This window comes from Equus quagga, chromosome 7 (assembly GCF_021613505.1).
Source record: "Equus quagga isolate Etosha38 chromosome 7, UCLA_HA_Equagga_1.0, whole genome shotgun sequence".
Lineage (NCBI taxonomy): Eukaryota > Metazoa > Chordata > Mammalia > Perissodactyla > Equidae > Equus > Equus quagga.
Genome location: NC_060273.1, coordinates 37,361,952 through 37,380,426, shown reverse-complemented (window position 1 = coordinate 37,380,426; position 18,475 = coordinate 37,361,952). Strand labels below are relative to the sequence as shown.

Here is an 18,475-nt window from a genome sequence, read left to right as displayed (position 1 = left end):
TCTCAGCTGGTCCCTTCAGGATGGCTGGTTCGGGCACTTGGGGCTGGACAGGGGGGAGCAGGCTGGCTGTGTAGCCTGCCCCTGTCCCGAGGTTTTTGGTTTCACGTAGCACAGGGACCAGGCTGGGTTGCGGCTTCCTGAGCTTGTGGAAGGCTCAGGCCGGGAGGCCCTCCCCTGACTCCACGATGGCAAGTGGCCCTGCTGGGAGGCGGGCTGGGGGCCCTGGGGCCCTCAGAGCTCCCTACCTCCCTTGTCTCATGACCATTCCCTTCTAGAGAAGTAAGGCTTCCCGGGGAGCCTGGCGCCAAGGCCGCCCCTGAGACCCTGCAAGCCCCATTGACCCCACACCACTGTCCCTAGTCCTGACATGGTCCCAAGACTACTGGGCCCCTGACCCTCCTCAGGGACCTCTGCAGCACCCCCTCCTCTCTCCCTTGAGCCCCCAGCCCTGCAGGGACCACTGAGCCGACTAGGCCAGTGCTGAGGGCTTCACAGAGGCTGACGCCTGGCAGGCCCAATGACCCCTTAACCACCCCGTCACCCTCCCTGGTCCCCCCTCTCCCCAGTGCAGTGTAGAGCTGGTGGCTGGATGGCGATGGGTCCTAGGAAGGCCACATCTGAGCATGCCTGCAATAGTAAGCTGGGTTTCCGGAAGATTCTGTGGTTGGACACAGCCTCTGGGCAGGCCCTCCCTGAGCCAGGCAGAGGGGTGGTTCCTGGCTTGGCAGGTGGCATGGCTTGGGATTTCCCATACGCAGGATGGAGGAAGGGGCTGAGTGGCAGGTGTACCCCCCCACTAGTATTCAGCCTGGTTGGGGTTGCTACCTTAGCCTGGCTCCTGCCTGCCCTCTGCCACCTGGAACCCGCCACGTTCCTGTGGAGCCTGGCAGCTTACAGAGCTCTCTCGCCGAGCTATCTCACATGGCAAAGGCGCGATGAGGCCCAGGCTGCAGGCCTGTTTGCTGAAAGCGGGCTGGCTCCCAGATGGGAAGGTTAGTGGGGAGGGGAGCCTGCGTTCAGCTGCTGTCTGAGCGGGCCTCTGCCTGCCCCCCGAATGGCCAGTGGGGAGTAGTCCTGGTGTCCTCGTGATAGGAGAGGAGCCCGAGGAAGGCACCGTGGGCAGATTTGGGACGTGGAGGGAAGACAGGAGGGCCCCATCCCCAGACCATCAGGGAGCCCCTGTCACAGGGACACCAAGTCAGACGACAGGGACTTTTCTCAGGTTGAAGCCCCAGAAACTCCTTCTGCTCTCCTAGGACGTGGTGGGATTTGAGTATGGACCATCCTGCCTGGGGGCCACCAGACCCCCAAACCTGCCTTCCCACCTGGTGTCCCTCAGCAAGGTCTGCAGGGCCAGGAGTCCCCCTGCCCGACACTGCCACCCCAGCCCCACGATCACCCCCTGTCCGGGGGTGGGCAGGGGAGGCATCTCCCAGGCTGAGGCCCTGTCTTCCTCCACTTCTAACCTGACCCCTGTGTCCCAGGGGTTGAAACTGCCTCTAACCTCTTTACCCCCCAAGAAAGAAAAGGCCCAGGCAAGGCTCCGGTCAGAGAAACCATTTTGTTGACTTAGTTATGACATCACTTGGGAGAGTTGGGGACTTGAGAACAGGAAACCACCTGGGATGGGGTTTGTCACCTCACATACACACACGTGTGCCCACACACGCTGACCACATCCGCAACAAGTGCACCCTGGCCAGGCATGTGTGGAGACACTTACTGGAGGCCTAAGAATAAAACCAGATGTGCAAAGGTGGTGGCGCCCAGGATGCAGACACCCAACAGAGGGGGTCCCAGAGGCCTGGGAGGGGAGGAAGGCTGAGTGGACTTGGGGTCCCTCTCATCGAACTCCTAAACGACCCTCCACGGCTCTGGGCCCCAGAGGGTCAGGGAAAGGGGTAAGGTTGGGGCCTGCGTGGGGAGGCCTCTCTCCTGCCTGAGTATAGAGTCCATTCTCAACGGAGATGAAACTGCTGCGAGCAGAGGCTGGCAGGGATGCCCAGGGGGCAGGTGCCTGGGGTTGGCGTGTCCTGTGGGTGGGGAGCTGCGCCCACCTTGACAGCGGCTGGGGCGGGAGGACGGTATCCAGAGTTGCTGGGCAGAAGTAGCTGGTGTTGACCGTGGCATAGGGGATGTGGAGAGAGGCCAGGGAGGCTGGGCCGGCCGCCTGCAGGGGTGATGGGAAGGAGGCCCAAGTGAGGCTCCACCCCCTGGCCCCCTAGCTGCAGCCCACCCCATTCCAGCTCCAAAGTGATCCCCTCGTCCTCACCCTTGCTGGCATCTGTGTCTGGGGGCTGCTGAGGGGTGGCTGAAGCTTCATGACAGACCTTGGAGAGAGTTAGGAGGGTGAGGGGCAAAGCACATGGCCAGCCCCGTGCAGTGGGGGTTGAGACAGGGCCGCAGGGGCGGGGTCTCACCAGTGCCTCTGCCGGCGCAGGAGGTGGAGGAGGTAGAAGCAGCCAAAGAGGAGGACCCCCGAGACTCCCCAGATCCCAGCCAGGTCGGCCCGCAAGACGGGGGCTGGAGTGGAGGCAGAGAGCCCTGTGCACAGAGAGACGCACCAGACGGCGCCTGGTGCTGGGAGGCCCTCCCTGCCCTCCCGGGGCGCCCTCCCCTCGCCAGCCCCACCTTGGTCTGTGCTGAGGGAGGGGTTCCCACAGGCCGCCTGGGAGCCCTCGGGGAAGGAAACAAACTTGCAGCAGAAGGTGGTGTTCGGAATGGGGCTTCTCCCCTCAGACCCTTCCAGGGTGAGGGAGATGCTGGTTTTGGTTTCCCAGTGGGCCTGGAGGGCTGGGGCCTTCAGCTCCGTGCCGAATTCTGGGTGCAGCACAGCCAGGCTGGCCCCTTCGGCACCATCGGGCTTCCCGCAGCTCACAGTCACCAGGGAGATGGAGCCAGATCCCAGGAATCCACAGCGGACAGTGAAGGACGGGGACTTGGCGGCCTCCGTCTGAACTTGCACCCAGACCTTGGGGGTCCCTGTGGGATACAGGCATAGGGAGAGCCCAGGCCTGTGTCTCCACCCGCCCTCACAGCCTCTGCGTCTCTCTGGCCTCCACTCACCAGCAGTGACGCAGAGTGTCAGCAGCGCCAAGAGCAGGAGCAGGGCCCGGGGCCTGTCCATGGCTCCCCTCTGGCCCAGGCTCTGGGGGCTGTGGTGGTGGGGACGGCACCTGTTTCCGGTCTCATTGCAGGAAGTCTGCAGGTGTGAGCAGGCCGGGGGAGCAGCCGGGCTGGGTGTTCTCCACACCCTGCCCCACTTCCTTCTCTCACTTACCTCCGTGTGGTGAGCAGTGGGCGATGGACCTCCTTCCTCAGGAGACTTAAAGTGACAGTGACAAGGTTTCCCTGTCTCCATGCCGTGCTTCAGGGTGAGCAGGGCGGGTGGCTGAGGTTCCTTTCCCAGGGCCGTCTGTGGGTAGCCGGCCAGGCCCTGGAAAGGGGCGAGGGGTGGGGGAGGGAAGAACCAGGGGCGCCTGGTTTTTCCTCAGGAAGAAGACTCTGACCCCTGGCCCTTGCCCAGCTAAGGGGCAGGGAACGTGGAGGAACTTGGGAGGAGGAAGACCTGTAAGCAGGCAAGTCAGCAGGGAGACTACCAAGAGCCAAACCGAGCCTGACCCCTCACTTCTCTCTTGGGGACACCTGAAGTGGCCTTCCACACTGCCTATGTGCCAGCCAGTCCCACATTTAAATCCAACCCAGATCTCCCTCCTGACCTCCAGCCTTGCACAGCCAGCTGCCCCGCTTAACATCGTCTCTTGGATGCCTAACGTCACAAGCACGCCCCAAACTGAACTTTGCCCCATCTGCAGCCTCCCCCAGCACAGGTAGGACAACCGGCTTTCAGCTCCTCAGGCCAAAGGCATGGGCATCCGCGACTCTTCTCGTCTCCAGCCCATCAGGAAATCCTGACCACCTGTCCCTCTTGCCACCTGTCTGACCCAAGCCGTCTCTTTCCACAAAGTGTGGCTCCATTGCTTCCCTGTTTATGTTGATTTACAGAATGCAAACCAAGCCAAATGCTGTGGTATCAACAGTGACAGGGGACCCTAGCCAGAGGTCAGAATGCTTTGCGTCTTGTCTTATCCTGTGCTGAGCTTGAATCTGGAGAGTAGCTTGGTGAGCCCAGGGTTAGAGCCAAGGGCCCATGCTGAGGACTCTCGTCCAGGGTGTGGTGAGAACTGAGAGGTGGCCCAGGGCTGTTGTGGCCTCTCTGAAGCCAGGCCTGCCCACGTGCCCTGGATTCAGCATCTGTGTTTCATCCTGTAGTGTTAGCCATAGACCAGTCGGTTTCTTGAGCAAACTCTGTCACTCCCTCCACACCTGAGAGCCTGGATAAGCAGGGCCTCCAGGCCGTCACTTCACTGCTCCCAGCCCAGTTGGCGTCCTCTCCCCCGCTTCACCTTCTCTCAGGCCTGATGAACCAGTCTCCAAACCTGACCCAGCCCTGCGCTCACCACCTCCTCCCTTACTGTTTCCCTGACAGGGTGTGAGACGCGTGCAGAGCTGACCCAGTTCAAGGTGGCCCAGCCCAGCGTGGGTGCAGAGCACCGGGGCATGTGGGGCTGCTGGCCTCAGCCTCCCTAGCCTGGAAGACCCTTGTCTCCCATCCTCCCCACTTTGCAAGGCCCAGCTCAAATCCCACCACCTCCAGGAAGCTGTCCCTGCGTGAACATTTCCTGCTTGGACAACCGTTGCACAAATGGCGGGCCCTGAGTGGTGGCTGTCTTTTATTCACTCCCCACACAGTCCGAGTACATAAGAGGAGCCCAATACTTGGTGATCAGGATGTGCAAAGCCTTGGCACGAAGTTAACTGTTCACCAATATTTTCAATTTTATTTTTACTCTTTGCGTTGTGTCTCATCCTGTGCTGTCCCCTCAGTGAGTCCTCACTGTATAAGCCTCAAACACAGAAGAATAGAAAACGTCAAAGTCCTCCCTCACCGGCCTACTCATTCCCACTCCCCTCGCCATCTGAATTTTCATGAGATTGAAACTGTCAATCTTTTATCATCTCTAGATTTTGTGTATTGCTTAGAAGGCCAAGTTCTAAAAACAATTCCCTAGTTTTGTTTTTATGCTTAACTCTACGGAGGGTTTATTTTTAGCCCATGAAGAATTTTGATTTGGGGGCTGTGTACAATAGCGTGACATTTTATTTTAGATGGAGAGCCAGATGTCCCCAAATCATTTATTTTTTTTGAAAAATTTTTTTTTTAAAGATTTTATTTTTTTCCTTTTTCTCCCCAAAGCCCCCCGGTACATAGTTGTATATTCTTCGTTGTGTGTCCTTCTAGCTGCGGCATGTGGGATGCTGCCTCAGTGTGGTTTGATGAGCAGTGCCATGTCCGCACCCAGGATTCGAACCAATGAAACACTGGGCCGCCTGCAGAGGAGTGCACGAACTTAACCGCTCGGCCATGGGGCCAGCTCCCCCCAAACCATTTACTGAATAGTCTCTTTCCCTACCGTTTCAAACTGCCCTCTTGATCATAAATCCTTATAAGTGGTTCTGCTTCTGGATTCTCTTTCGTAGTCTATCCACTGACTGACTTGCTTATTCCTCTTTCAATGCCACATGGTCCTAAGTAGAATGCTTTTATGTTTTGATATATGTGAGGGCCCTTGTCCTTTTCTCAGAGCTTTCTTGGCTATTCCTGAATAGTCTCCAGAATTTTGAGCTCCAGAGACACAAAGTCACTCAGCCTAGCAACACAAGCCCTGGATCATCAGGCCAGCATGGTCGGCCTCTTCTCTCTTTGGCCTGGAGGTACTTAGATGACACAGGTCTGGCAACGGCCACCTGCTCTGATGCTTCTTGGTGAAATCTCTGCAGCCACAGCCCGAGTCCTGCTGCAGTGAAAGCAGCCTGTGGTCAGTCTCTAGAATTGGGCCCACGAGGGTTTGAACCGGTGTCACCATTTCATAGCTCTGCGGGCTTAGACAAAGAGACTTAACCACCCAAAGTGGCAACATCTCAACACGGGTCACATGGCTTCCCAGTATAAGTGAGAGGACTAGTTAGCACAGGTGCGGCACTCTGCCCCGGCCTGGCTCGAGCCCTCAGCGAACGTTGGTGACCATCCTTTTATGAGACCTTCCTCACGTGGGTCTGTAGAGTGAGCCTCATAACTGCCCCATTTATTTTATTTTTACCTATATTTTAAATGTTGTGAAAAAGGCCACTTATTTTCCTGCACCAAAGTAGTATAAACAATAAGAGGCACATCTGAGTTATACTATGTGCTAAATTTGTCCTCGGTGATTCACACATATTAGCTCCACACTTACAATCACCATATGAGGAAATAACCCGCCCAGGGTCACAAGGTCAGTATACAGTGAAGCAGGATTTGAACACTGACAAATATTTTAGCTCCTGAACCCACACTATTAACAACTATGCTGAGCTGCCTCTCCTACACACAGTCAAAACATTTAAATTGAATTGCAAGATTTCTGTCAAAACCCAGCAGTCCTCTGCCTCATCAGTGGAGAAACTGTGCTGTTTCCAGATTGGGCTGCCTCCTCATGCTCGGACGCGAGAGGCTACGACAAAGACATGAGACACTTCACTTTCGGCGTCTGCTACACCAGTCTCTTCACCGGTTCTCATCTACTTTTCCTTCAAGTCTCCCTGGGATTCTGTGTTCCTCTGCCCGCTATTCTTCTCTAGTTTCCAGGGTTTATTTCTGGTGGGTTTGCCACTCTTCTCTCTGCTCTTTCCTGACCACACTTTTTAGTGCCTATTTCTCCAGCTCTCCCAACTCCACACACGGGTTTTTAGTGAATCTGCACTCAAGAGTGACGTGTTCTGTGGATCCTCTCCAGGGTCACAGAGTTCCCCCATGGCCAGGGAAGGAACTACAGAGCTCAAGGAAGGCTTCAAAACGTCTACGTGTGAAAATAAACCGTTTCCCCATCTTGCCACCTCATCCCTTCATGTCACCCAAGCACAAATTCTTCTTCCATCCTGTAACCCCCTGGTCAGTGTTGCCTGGAGTTCAAAGCACAGGGTGACTTACCTTCAGCTCGAGACTTTTCTCAGCAATCTGGAAAAACCTCTTCCCTTTAATAATTTAGGAGAGAACACCAGCAATTCACCTTTTGGCGGAGCTCATGGCCACAACAAAGGTTAAAAAAGAAAAAGCCTTATTGAAAATTATTTAAAAGCAATTATTATAAATTTACTAATAAAAGTTATTACAAAAATTATAAAAGCAATAGTAAGATAACAGGCGTGCAAGTACCACCAGGCCCCTGAAAAGGATCGCTTGATGTCACTTATCAGCCCAGGTAAGGTTCAGCCTGTGCAGAGGCCTCCCCATCTCCAGCCCGAGCTACGGTTCCAGCCTGGCCTGGGCCTGACCACCTGGAGCTGCTGCCCGTGCAGCCCACACCCCCGCCTGTTGGCAAGGGGTATACTAGCACAAAACCCTTCAAAGCTGTGGTTGTCAAGGTGAGGTGTTTGCACCTCAAGGTGGTACACAAAACGTCTACTGATGACATGCAGGAAATATGACTAATTTCTAATTTTTTAAGAGAAAAATACAATGAAGTTAACTTTTATTACTATGACATGACACTGGTCCCCTCACTGGGATCCCAACGTCTTGCTTTACCTCTAATAAGATCAGCATCCTAAGGTAAGAGAGGGAAACCCACAGCTTATTACGATGAGCTTATTACTGAAGTTTACATGCTACAGGATGTAGTGGTTTTGTGGCCCCAAACAATGCACATCCCCTCTGAGAACGCTGTCATCTGAGCTTGGAAATCGTTTTCTGACCTGTTTACAACTCTTCCAAGTGAAGAATTTCAATGGGTTTTAACTCATCTATTAAAAAGGTGGTGAAGAGAGCCAAATCAGCACCTACTTCATTTGGATTTACATGTTTTTGAGAGGTACTCTTTTCAGTTATGAAGGTCATTAAAACTAATTCTCAAAATAAGCAACTTTCAACTAGAACTTCAGAAAATGTTAAACCATGATTTAAAAATTTTTCTCACTTTGCTCTAGTTTTTTAGAGCAAAAAAGTATTTTGCACTGTTAACCAATAAAATATTTAAATAATTTATTTCAACTCACCCATTACATTTTTAATGTGTATAATAAATTAAAATAGTAAATGTTTATATAATATATAAATATATTTTTTTAACTGATAACGATGCCCAGACTTTTGGAGTCTTATGACTCTACGGTTCTGTCTCAGTTACTAGTGATACATAACAAATCACCCTAAACTTAGTGGTGCAGACGTTACCGGCACATTGGGTTCTTACTGTCCCCCAGGATAGAAATCAAGAGCGAAAACAAATGTGAGTAGAAAGTAAAAGTTTATTAGCCTGTGCACAGGAGAGGCACAACAGAGCTGGTGTGGAAAGGAAAAGGGGAAGTGATCGGCTCGTTAGGGAGTGGGATCGAGGGGCTTTTGTTAGGCAAAGGCTGGGGAAGAGGGCCTTGTCATGGCATGTGGAGGTGGGGCTGTGCTTGCACCTGTGCTGTTGTTCAACATGCCACCTCATGCGACGCATGTATCATTAGCATGCTAGCTCTCCACTCCTGGGTATGATTTTTACTACGCTAATGGGGCTAGAGTCAGCTTCAGTGGACTCCTGGGTGCTAGGGTGCATGCGTAAGCCCAGAGGCCACAGAATGTGGATCTTGGTGGCCTCTATCTGATTCTCCTAGCTTGCCAATTGGTTAGGCCAATCTTGTTGGGGCCAATCTTGTTAGGCCTGGGGCCTTGCAGATGGCCCTGTCTCATTAGGCTGGTTCCTGTCTCATTAATACCACCATTTTTATCATGTTCATGGATTCTGAGAGTCAGGATTTGGAAAAGGCACAGAAAACATGGCTTGTCTTTGGCTCCCTGATGCCTGGGGCCTCAGCTAGAAGACTCAAAGGCTGGGTGTTGGGATCATTTCATTCATGTCTGAATCATGTCTGGTGGTTGATGCTGGACATAGGCTGGGACCTCACCTACGGCTGTTGGCTGGACGCCAACATGTGGCGTTTCCATGCGGCTGCCTGGGGCTTTCTCACAGCATGGTGATTGGGTTCCAAGAGTGAACAGCTTGTCGGGGATCAGAATTGGCCACCCCAAAATGTGTCTCTTTGCCTTGCCTTGACTATTTTTAAGAACAAAAGACTTTGAAAGCAACTTTGACCTTCCCCCTAATGGTCTAAAAGAAATTTAAAATAAAGGCCTGTCCCCAGGACAGGCCATCACCATAGATAACTCTGGGTATCTGGTGGACTGGGAGGATCCTTGCTAAACCTGCTCTCATTAGATTTGTATTTACCAGACATTTGCTTTTCCATTTCCATGTGACTGGCCTTCTCCCCTTTGAAGCCCCAAACCACCAGCCCCAACATCCTCCTTTGTCTTTAGCTGAAGATGGTATCTATGATGAGAGCCTCTGCCATTTTGGCGAGTTACCCAGTTTTCCTGAGTCTCTCTCATGTATACATGTTATAAAGCTTTGTTTGATTTTTCCTGTTATTCTGTCTCATTTCAATTTAATTCGTAGCCCAGCCAGAAGGACCCAGTGGGTATGTTCTTCCTCCCCTACAATCTTAAGAAACAGGACATGGAAGCTACCAGGTTAAGGTCTGGATTTGGAAACTGGCACAGCATCACTCCACCGTATTCTATTAATCAAGCAATCGCAGAACCCATATTCAAGGGGAGAGGACCTAGACCCAACCTTTCAATAAAGAATGTCAAAGAATTTGGGGAGCATGGTAGAAAAATTGCAGATTCCAAGGTTGGGGCTCAATCCACCAGACTAGGGTGTCTGCTGCATAAAGATCTCCACATTTACAAAGGCTCTGAGTTTCTCTTCTGATCTTGTGAAGTACCCTCAGCTTGGCTGGCATTTAAATCACTCAGCAATCTTTCTCCTCCAGGATCCTTAGTTCCCACTCTGCTCTCAGATCCCACAAAAAAAGCTCCTCTCCTTAGAGTTGTTCTACCTGAATACACGTTAAAAATCTCTGAATGGCTTAGCTGCCCGCCAGGGCACTGGTAGCCTGCCTTTCCAAAAGGAGACTCAAAAACCAAACTTCTAGCTTTTATCTGGGAGGGAGAGTATGGGAGAAGAAGGGGGAAAAGGAAGAAAGGAGTTTAGCTGAGTGACCAGATCACAGGAAGTCATGGTTCCTTCTGCACAGACCACTAGCTAGATGGCTATGTTCAGCCTGGGAGCCCACAGTGAGAACTCGAAATTAAAGCAAATGCCCAGGACAGGGAAGAACTGGAAATCATATCTAAAAGAAGAGGCTGAAGGGTTCCTTAAACAGTTAAAGGAGAAAGCGACAACAGTGTCTCTATATATTTGATTGCTTGTCAAAGGGAAAAGAGAACAGAGGTGCTGTGAAGCTCCATGAAACAGAACAAGAACAAACAAGCCGAGTTCCAAGGAGGCCGGTTTAAACAAGTCAGAGTTCCAAGGACGCCGGTTTCCGGAGGCTATTTTGTGGCAGGATAGGTGAGAGATAACAGTGGCAACGAGAGAAGAGACAGATCAGAGAGATATTTTGGAGAATGACTTGACAGAACTTGGAAGAACAGGCTGGGGAAGGCAAGGATGAGAGAGAAGGTGGTGTTAAGGACTTGGATTTGGGGGTCAGACATTTAGAACAACTTATAACTTTCCTCCTAACTTGCAGATACTGAGATTCTATAAAATTTCAAATTGTAACAGGTGTCTTTGGGATGACTACTTAAAATTACCCCAGAAAAGAACCCTTGGGTAAAGGCTGTGAAGATATGTGGCCTGGTCTGGCCTCAGTGTAGGTGACACAGGCAGGTCCACCCTCTAGCCAATTAGATACTACCTCCCCTCTTTGGCCTAAACTGTCGCCACTATTCCAAGGCAGCCAGTCTCTCCCTAAGCCCTTGGCCCCATCCAGTCTCTCAAGTGCTAAGCCTTACATCCTTGAGAGCCAGTACACAAAGCACCTGGTGGAGGGTGTGTGCAGTGCTGGCATCTGTACACTGGACCACGGGGCTAGGCAGAGCCACTTAAGACACCAGCAAAGAACCTGATCTCCAAGAGTTTAACAATCTCAAGCCACACTTTGGGAATCGGCTGATTCAAACATGTTTATTGGGCTAATCACTAGGGCACAGAAGAGGCTGGGAAAGATGTTTCAAAAATACAGGAAAACTACTTGGCTATTTCCATTCAACACACGAGGCAGTGCCCCCCTCCAATACTGAGGAGAAGCCCTCACCCCTCCAAACCCAGCAGGAAACAGGCAGTCTGCTCAAACACAGAGGGACAGAGCCATGGTGCATTAAGAAGGCAGGGGGCCTAAGGCTTCTCCATCCCAACATCCTCAGAGAAAGGTGAGGTTAGAAAGGCAAAGCCCACCTCTCCTTCCCCTCAGAGACCAGGGGGAGGCCTGGAAGTAATGGTTCCTTTTGCTCTGTTCTCCTGTTTGCCTTTTCCAAGTGGTTATGTCACTGAGGTGGAGCGTGGAGATGAGGAGGGGCCGAGTCATGTCAGAAATCCTGCAATGAGAAAGATGGAAGGGAAAAACAATGTCGTAACTACACAGCAAAGGGCAAAGAGACGACTGCAAGGTCCTCCAGATGACCATTCTCCTCCTGCCCTCCCCTCAAAGCTACTCCTGAAGCTCTGGGACAGCTGAGAGGGCAGGCCCTGGGCCTTCTTTCCACCTATTTGACAGGGACATGGGTTACCTACCGGCATCTCCCAAGGACACACAACTCCTCTTAACCTGCCTTCACAGTCTGGTTGGGGGATGCTCACCTCAATGTTCAGCTCTGTAGAATCTAAGAGGTCCAGCCCGTGCTCACTGGGGGAAGAGTGCTAGAGACAATGAGGTCAAAAGTCAGAAAGACCCTTCCCCACTCCCGTCACTTGGCGAACAGAAACAGTGCCCTTTCCAGTCTCACAGGAACAAGTGCGAGGCTGTGGTGGGTCCCTGGAATGGTCAGGGAGGGGAGAGTCGCAAAGGCAGGGGAAGCAGCAGGCTCAGGCCTAGACTTCCTGGAGTCACCAGAAAAGGGTCTTTTCTCCTAGCCTGCCGACTGAGCCCCTTAAATTCACTCAGTTTTGGAACCAGAGAATGAGGTTTTTCCTAAGGGAACTTTAGGAAAGACTATTTTAATAGAGGTCTTGCTCTCTAGTTTCCAGTTTGAAGATGTCATTGTCTGGTTTTTCCTTCTGAGCATAACACCTCCATTCACCTGCTCTATTCCGTCCTTTCTCCCTCCTCAAAGAGCAGAGAAGGGAGCAGGAGAACAACAGCAGACACATAACCCTGTTTAGTTTATAAGGTGCCTTCACTTTGTATTTTGTGGAAAAGCTCCATTTTAAAGATGAGGAGGCTGAGAGGGGTTAAGCAGCCAAAAGTGGTGGAACTGAGGACTCAAATTCCATGCTTTTCCTACTAGACTGGCAGCATTTCCTCCTGGGGAAGCAGGCAGGGCACAAAAAGGTAGTAAGTGGAGGAGAAGGGGCTGGGGCAGGCCTCTCAGGAGACAGGAGGGAAGGCAGGAGTGTGCCTGTGTGCACGTGCTGAAGAGACTTACTGAATGGCTGCAAGATTGGACTAGACGACCCTCCATCTCTAGCTCTAGGACTCCCTTCAATTCTTAGGAGATTCCGAGACAAAATACTTATTTGAGGATTGAGAGGGCAAGTGCTACTCCAGTCCTTTTTGCTATTTTTAATTTCTTTTCCCTATTTCTTTAACAAAAGTAAAGTCCAAGCAAAGTGCAAAGTAACTTACAAACCTCCCTCTTTCACTCTGTGATTCTTTCAAAAGTCCTAAGCCGCTTTCATATACACGGGCATCAGCAGGACTGACGGGAGAATTACTCTCGTTTCTCTTCCTCACATCTGTCTCTAGTTCGAGTGAGAGGGTATGCTGCGGCCGCTCACCTTGTTTGTATATTGCCATTCTTCACTTGACTCATTCTGAATTTCCAACTCTTCTTCATCCTCTTCCATAAGGCTGAGTCTGACAGCAACAGCAAAGAGCAGAGTTTTTCCAACTGCTGTTTAAGGACTCCTGAGGCACCCCAGGGGCATAGGGATGGGCAGGAAGTAGAGCAGGGCTCTAGGTTCCTACTTCTGCTTCAATCAGAGCAGCTTTACTTATATCAGTTTTACATACTAGGGTTCCACATTATCCTGAAAGGAGGTGTTCTGTGGTTAAAACAAGTCCGAAAAGCACATAATAGAAGCACTGGATAAAGGGAGAAGCCCCTCACAGTGGGTGACAGCCCTGATGTGAAAATAGATGATGATGAGAAAAGCTCACCGGGTCAGCTGGTTGCCCAGATCAGGACCTGGAGGGTTGAGTGGAATCCGGAAATGATGTGGGCTTGAGAACTCTGACCTCTGGGTGCCTGAAAGGGGTTGGCTGTTGGGAATGAAGTAGGATCAGTGATGGGATAAATACAAAGGGTAAGAAGAGGAGATAAAGTGGCCAGCGTTAAAGGGGAGAGAAGCTCAGAGTGTAGGGAAAAAGAGAAAATTTAAAGCTAAAAAAATGGAAAAAGATTGGAGAAAAACCTAAGAATGGGGGAGTGCTGCAGGAAGGAACAACAGAACAGAAACAGCAAGATGGAGATGGCAAGACACCAAACTGGGAAATCAGACACTCAGATTCTCCCCTTGGACCTCACCCTTGGGTAAACTCTGATTCTGAGCCGCCTTCTTCTTCCATCTCTTCCAGCCCCCCCAGGGGCTGCCTAGTCTTCACAGCTGTGGAGGTGAGGGTGGGTGTAGGTGGCATGCTGGTCAGCTGCAGGCTTTCCTCTTGGGATGAAGAGATATCCTCTCTGTGCCTCCTGGAGGGGCCTGCAAAGAAACAGATGCACATATTAACTGTAGACCAGGTATCACCACAGATGTGTTTACTTTTTTAAGACCTGCCCAGGACTTGGTTTGGGAAAGTTAAGAAAGAAGAGACTAGAAAACCCATATGGCCTCATTATGGTATGACTAAAAAATGAGCAGAGTGCTACATACTAAATGTATAGCCCCATGTACTAAAAAGTAAGGCTTATAGAATTGTATCTAGGACTTGTCCAAGAAAAACTTACTGCATAGTTTAAAAAACAAGATGGAAAGAGAATTAAATATACATTGCACAGATAAACAGTAACACATGAACACAAATGTGAGAGAGGGTTAGATTCCTTAAGATTGAAAGGTGTCAGCCAATCGGTGAAGACATCTGAGGTCCTAGTCATTCACGATTTTTTAAGAAAAACCTTAAAATGGCAATAGAGTTTCGGGACTTGAAGCTAGGGTGGAAACATGAGGGACAGGGAGGAAGAGAAAAAAGCCAGAAAAAAATGAGATGATTGCAATGTCAGTGCAGTCCTGATATGAAGGATAAGTGGAGGACCTGAGGCTCAAAATGTTAAGAAACTCTCTCCTGCAGTGATCTGAGAAGGTAGAGGAGGAGAAAAAATCCACAAACGTCTCAGAAAACCCAGGTAATGCTATTTTTTTTTTTTTAAAAGAATGTTTTTTCCTTTTTTTTTTTTTTTAAGATTTTATTTTTTCCTTTTTCTCCCCAAAGCCCCCCAGTACATAGTTCATAGTTGTATACTTCTCGTTGTGGGTTCTTCTAGTTGTGGTATGTGGGACGCTGCCTCAGCGTGGTCTGATGAGCAGTGCCATGTCCGCGCCCAGGATTCAAACCAACGAAACACTGGGCTGCCTGCAGCGGAGCGCGCGAACTTAACCACTCGGCCACGGGGCCAGCCCCCCAGGTAATGCTATTTTAAAACATAAGTCAAATTGATATCAGTGTCTGTCAACTGTAAACATTCATACCCCCAATTACTCTCTCTCCCCAAGGCCATGTTCGTATGCTGAAACCAGTAACTGGAAAGTGAGTTGCTAGTGGTTTAAGTGGAGAGCTACAGAAAACAGGGAAGAGCCACAGCAATGAGCTTGTATCTGCAGGTAGATCCTCCTAATCTCCCCAACCTATTAACGGTGTAATGCCCAAGGTCTCAGCCCGTAGACCTTCCAACTGCCCCATCTTCACTGGCTTCCTCAGCCATTCAGGTTCACAACGTTAAATACCAACTCCCAAATTTATCTCAAGCTTTTGCCTCTCCCCTGAACTCCAGGTTCCTATCCCCAGCTGTCTGTCTAACATCTCCAATCAACACAGCTAATACCAAAGCCCCGATCTTACAGCGTTCCCGTCTCAGTTGCTATGAACTCCATCCTTCCAATTGTTAGGCTAAAACCCTTGGAGTCAGCCTCAACTCCTCTGTCTTACATCCCACATCCAGTTTGTCAAAAAGTCCTATTAGTGGTATCTTGCAAATGCATCCAGAATCTGGCCACTTCTCACCTCTAGTTTTGTTCATTGCTGTGTTCCCAGCACATGGTGCTCAATAGATATCTGTTGAATGAACAATGGAACTAATCTTTTCAGTTTTATCCTACTTTTACAAACCCTCTGATCTAAGCAAACCAATCTACACATCGATGTGCTTTGGCTAACACATAGCTTTCTATGTTCTGCCTGTGCTATTCTGCTGATCCATGATACTCACTCTTCCTCTGTTCAGCTTACATAAATCTTATTTATAAATCCATTTTTCAAGCTCCAGCTTAAATTCCAGCTTCTTGATTAAGCCTTCACAGATCAACTAAACTTAAAGTGATCCCTTCCTTCCTTGAATTCTGCAGCATTCATCTGTCAAACTCATTTACTAATGCCTGTTCATAATTCAGATTTTCTATACATGTTTTTTCTCTCTTTCCTACTAGATAGTAAGCTGCTTGAGGATCTTTCATGGCCTCCAAAACACCTAATACAGTATCTTGCAAATAGTAGGCCCTCACCAAATATTTTTTGGTTAACTGACTAAAGGTAGAGTTTCCTGGTGGTATAAGGGATAATTTTAGGTGGTATACAGAAGACATTAAAAAGAAGTTGTAACCTATCTCACACCCTCACACCATATACAAAAACTAACTCAAAATGGATCACAGACCTAAATGTAAAAGTTAAAACAAGAAAACTCTTAGAAGAAAACATGGGAGTAAATCTTTGTGACTTTGTACGAGGCAAAGATTTCTTAAGATAAGACACAATAAGAACAAACAACAAAAGGAAAAACAGACATGTCGGATTTCATCAAAATTAAGAACTTTTGTGTTTCAAAGGACACCACTGAGAAAACAAAAAGACAACCCACAGAATGGGAGAAAATTTTTGTATATCAGATATCTGAAAAGGGATTTGTATCTAAATTATATAAAGAACTCTTACAACTCAAAATAAAAAGACAAAGAAGTCAATTTAAAAATGAGCAAAGGATCTGAATAGACATTTCTCCAAAGATATACAATTAGCCAATGAGCATGTGAAAAAATGCTGAACATTATTATTTAGAAGGGCAAGGCAAATTTAAACCACAGTGAGGGTCTGACCCCATGGTGTAGTGGTTAAGTTCCCGCACTCCGCTTCAGTGGCCTGAGGTTCATAGGTTCGGATCCCGGGCGCAGACCTAGCACTGCTCATCAAGCCATGCTGTGGTGGCATGCCACATGAAATAGAGGAAGATTGGCACAGATGTTAGCTCAGGGTCAATCTTCCTCACACACACACACACACACAAAAACCGACAATGAGATGCTAACTCATAGCCACAAGGAGAGGGATAAAATAAAAAAGATAATAACAACTGTTGGCAAGAATGTGGAGAAACTGGGGGCCCCGTACACTGCTGCTGGAATGGTGAAATGATTAAGGCACTTTGGAAAACAGTTTGGTAGTTCCTCAAAAAGTTAAACATAGAGTTACCATGATCCAGTAATTTCCTTACCTCCAATCATCTATCTCCACACTTCAGACTGGCCTGTCCTTCATCCCATAAATTTTTCCCCAAGCCCTGGATCAAGGAGACAGATGTGAGAGCACATCTCTCCTGTCTCCTTGCAGATTGATCTTGCAAATAACAGAATACAAGATGTCAAGGAGGGGCACCCTAAATATACAGATTTCTTACTTCAATCTTTGGTTTTGTCATTAGTTTCTATCTGAATTTTCATAGAGTTTTCCTATTTTAGTTGGCTAGATAAACCTTGAAGAAAATGAGTACTCATAACGATAGTAGAAGTATTTAAAAACATTTTTTATTTGACCAAAGGCAAAAGTTTGATGGAGGTAAAAGACCACATAGTGCTCGTCTAGGTAGTGGCAATAAAAGCAGCAGTGCTGAGTACCTGACGTCCACACACACAGCATAATACACAGCCTTTTACCTTCAATGCGCCTCTTCTTGGAGCGGGGGTAGCCCTGAAGGCTGGCCTCTGCTGTATTCTCCATAGGGCTGAGGGAGTGGCAGTAGGTGGTGACTGGACCCCACGGATGGCCAGGTGCTTGGGAGACATGCTGCAGACACTTTTCCAGGTAGGACAGTCTAAGGAAGGAGTGGGATGAAGTGGTCAATGGCCCTCACCACACCCTCCTTTCCTAATTCACATCTTCATCCACCCACCTACTAACTTACAGTAGCTGCTTGTCCTGATGGAAGAGTCGGGGAGAAAACTCTGAAAGGAGCTCCAGGAATGCTAGATTTGGGGGCTGACCAGAGGAGCCAGCTGCAGGAAGCTCTGACAAGGAGAACTTGATGCCTTCCCTAGGTTGAGCAGAATTATCTCAGGAAGACAGTTCCTTCCCACTTCCCTCCCAGGACAGAGGCATCCTGTCTAAGTGCACCCTTCCCCTGCACCCAGCTTGCCTCCCAGAGCATACCTACCTGCCAACCCAACTTGTACTTCTCAACATGCTTATCCTCACTCCAAGATCTCACTCCCAGCTCTCCCTGTACACAGACTCTGGCTCAGCCCTCTTAGGAAGACTCAAGTACCTTGACTTCCAACCAATACTTCCTTACTTGTGTAGCATGACCACAAGGTCACGGTTCTGTAGCTGCTGGGGTCCAAAGCTCAAGGCAAACCTCCGGGCCAGGTCCCTCATCTCGATGAAGGCTGGAAGCTCATTCAAGCCCTCGGGCCCCTGTTCCTGTAGCAGTTCTGTGTATAACTGTGTCCAGGAGACATGGTACATTTGGGAAAGAGAGGAGCAAGGCAGAAATAGAGAAGAATAGCATTCCCTTCTCTGCCCAGAAATTCTAAAAGGCTGGGGACGCCATCTGCTATTTTTACTTTATTTCCTCCCAGGACAGTGGCCCTATCCCTGAGCCCCTCCAACAGAGAAAGCATTCACCCCTGCTCTTTAACAATAGATAAAAATGTCTCTGGTAACTTAATAGGCTGAGCGAGAACATCCCAGAAAAAAACCAGGAATTCCCTATCACTTTATTGTTGGTGCTCCCATGCCCTGACTGTTAGATTTCTATGGGGTTGGAGTGGAAACTGCCCAGTCAGTTAAAAAATACTTTCTATGGGTCTGCTAGCTATGAAAGGGATTGCCATGGAAA

General features: G+C 49.4%; 2 protein-coding genes across 10 annotated transcripts in view; both read right to left on the bottom strand.

The window, feature by feature from the left end:
- Window positions 1-1,542: 1,542 nt before the first annotated feature.
- Window positions 1,543-7,166, bottom strand: PVRIG (PVR related immunoglobulin domain containing). 5 transcript variants are annotated; one of them, XM_046666938.1, is made up of 6 exons: window positions 3,720-4,105; window positions 3,281-3,436; window positions 3,067-3,202; window positions 2,421-2,982; window positions 2,273-2,330; window positions 1,543-2,170 (listed from the first exon to the last, which is right to left on the bottom strand). In XM_046666938.1, the coding sequence occupies exons 1-6, from the start codon at window positions 3,807-3,809 to the stop codon at window positions 1,844-1,846; spliced, it is 1,329 nt and encodes a 442-aa protein (XP_046522894.1). In that variant the 5' UTR covers window positions 3,810-4,105; the 3' UTR covers window positions 1,543-1,843. The 5 variants fall into 5 exon arrangements, with proteins under 5 accessions (XP_046522894.1, XP_046522896.1, XP_046522895.1 ...); XM_046666940.1 differs by having other exon boundaries at window positions 2,421-2,523; window positions 2,632-2,982; window positions 3,067-3,436; window positions 3,720-4,102; XM_046666939.1 differs by having other exon boundaries at window positions 2,421-2,544; window positions 2,632-2,982; window positions 3,067-3,436; window positions 3,720-4,101.
- A 3,942-nt stretch (window positions 7,167-11,108) lies between these two features.
- The window catches only part of STAG3 (stromal antigen 3), a 27,153-nt gene continuing 19,786 nt past the window's right edge, over window positions 11,109-18,475 (bottom strand). For all 5 annotated transcript variants that reach the window (XM_046665995.1, XM_046665998.1, XM_046665999.1 and 2 more), the window contains 8 exons: window positions 17,930-18,078; window positions 17,543-17,671; window positions 17,295-17,452; window positions 13,679-13,853; window positions 13,312-13,413; window positions 12,930-13,008; window positions 11,793-11,852; window positions 11,109-11,530 (listed from right to left, as the gene is read on the bottom strand). In XM_046665995.1, the coding sequence (XP_046521951.1) occupies window positions 11,522-11,530; window positions 11,793-11,852; window positions 12,930-13,008; window positions 13,312-13,413; window positions 13,679-13,853; window positions 17,295-17,452; window positions 17,543-17,671; window positions 17,930-18,078 (861 nt within the window). In that variant the 3' untranslated portion in view covers window positions 11,109-11,521. The remainder of the gene's footprint in view (window positions 11,531-11,792; window positions 11,853-12,929; window positions 13,009-13,311; window positions 13,414-13,678; window positions 13,854-17,294; window positions 17,453-17,542; window positions 17,672-17,929; window positions 18,079-18,475) is intronic.